At 54.0% G+C, this 1,692-nt stretch overlaps 1 protein-coding gene across 1 annotated transcript; it reads left to right on the top strand.

Moving 5' to 3' along the window:
- The first annotated feature begins 535 nt into the window (after positions 1–535).
- On the top strand, positions 536–1,474 carry LOC118577037 (olfactory receptor 13J1-like). The gene has a single exon (XM_036177017.1). The coding sequence runs from the start codon at positions 536–538 to the stop codon at positions 1,472–1,474; it is 939 nt and encodes a 312-aa protein (XP_036032910.1).
- Positions 1,475–1,692: the final 218 nt, after the last annotated feature.

Below are 1,692 nucleotides of genomic sequence, written 5' to 3'. Positions count from 1 at the left end.
GCAGCAGCAGCACACAGATCCCCTAAGCCAGAAACTCTGGGAGGAAAACGAGCTGTGTTTTGACAGCCTTCGAAGAAAGTCCAGTGAGTGCTCAAGTTTGAGAACCTCCGATCCAGCTCCTCAGCTCCCGAACTCAGTTCGTAGATCATTTGTCCGTGATAGGCTAAGGGGTGGGAAAGGGGAGCTAGGGTCAGGTAAGTTTGGGAGCACATAATCGACATTGCTTTTGGTAAACACCAGCCGATTAAAGGCTTTGGTGAGTCCTTCAGTAAAGACCTTCATTTCTCACTCAGCACTGGCTCACAGTGATTCTTCAGACTGCCCCTTCACACCTCCAGGAACACCCTCTTACTTAGGAAAACGCTGTTCTAAACCATCCTCGCTTCTCACATGGATGTACTGAAGCCTACAGAGGGTGAGGAGACGGCCCCAGAGTCCCAGAAAGTGTGTCCCAGCTGGAAAAGACCTTAGCTACCCCTGAGGTCCCACTGCCCTGCACCTTCCGCCCCACTGTGTGGAAGCTAAACTTTGCAGCATGGATACCAGCAATAAAACAGCAGCCTCTGAGTTCATCTTGAAGGGGTTTTCTGGCTACCCAGCCCTCGAGCACCTACTCTTTCCTCTGTGCTCAGCTATGTACCTGGTGACCCTGCTGGGGAACGCTGCCATTGTGGCCGTGAGCATCTTGGATGCCCGCCTACACACGCCCATGTACTTTTTTCTGGGTAATCTTTCCATTTTGGACATCTGCTACACATCTACTTTTGTGCCCTTGATGCTGGTCCACCTCCTATCATCCCGGAAGACCATCTCCTTTACTGGCTGTGCTATCCAGATGTGTTTGAGCCTTTCCACGGGCTCCACAGAGTGCCTGCTGCTTGCCATCATGGCCTATGACCGCTACCTGGCCATTTGCCAACCACTCAGGTACCCTGTGCTCATGAGCCACAGGCTCTGCTTGATGCTGGCAGGAGCCTCCTGGGTACTCTGCCTCTTCAAGTCGGTGACAGAAACAGTCATTGCCATGAGGCTACCCTTCTGCGGCCACCATGTGATCAGACACTTCACCTGCGAGATCCTGGCTGTGCTGAAGCTGGCCTGTGGGGACACGGCTGTCAGCGATGCCTTCCTGCTGGTGGGTGCCATCCTCCTCCTGCCTGTACCCTTGACCCTCATATGCCTGTCCTACATGCTAATCCTGGCCACCATCCTGAGGGTGCCCTCAGCCACTGGACGCCGTAAAGCCTTCTCCACCTGCTCCGCACACCTGGCTGTGGTCCTTCTCTTCTATAGCACCATCATCTTCATGTACATGAAACCCAAGAGCAAGGAGGCCCGTATCTCTGACCAGGTCTTCACAGTCCTCTACGCTGTGGTCACACCCATGTTGAACCCCATCATCTACAGCCTGAGGAACAAGGAGGTGAAGGAGGCCGCCAGGAAAGTGTGGGGCAGTAGATGGGCCTGTAGGTGAGGGAAGGCAGGGCTTTGCATGGGTAGGGGATCTTGGCTTGTGTGGGTCATCATATGTCAATACCACTGCAAGGCAGAGCATAGAACTATGAGGCCCTCCACTCCAAAGACACAGCACCAAGTCCCACTAATCCTGACACAGAACTACTCACCTTCTGCTCCTGCCCTGTCCTAGTACCCAGCATCTGCCTCTGGGCCTCTGGGATGATCTCACAAGAC

This window comes from Onychomys torridus, chromosome 2 (genome assembly GCF_903995425.1).
Source record: "Onychomys torridus chromosome 2, mOncTor1.1, whole genome shotgun sequence".
In the NCBI taxonomy this organism is placed as follows: Eukaryota; Metazoa; Chordata; class Mammalia; order Rodentia; family Cricetidae; genus Onychomys; species Onychomys torridus.
The sequence above is the reverse complement of the archived record's forward strand: the minus strand, read 5'-3'. Positions and strand labels throughout refer to the sequence as shown.

What these genes read in the sequence shown, in the direction of transcription:
- LOC118577037 (XM_036177017.1), top strand. Translation starts at nt 536, where the DNA reads ATGGATACCAGCAATAAAACAGCAGCCTCTGAGTTCATCTTGAAGGGG.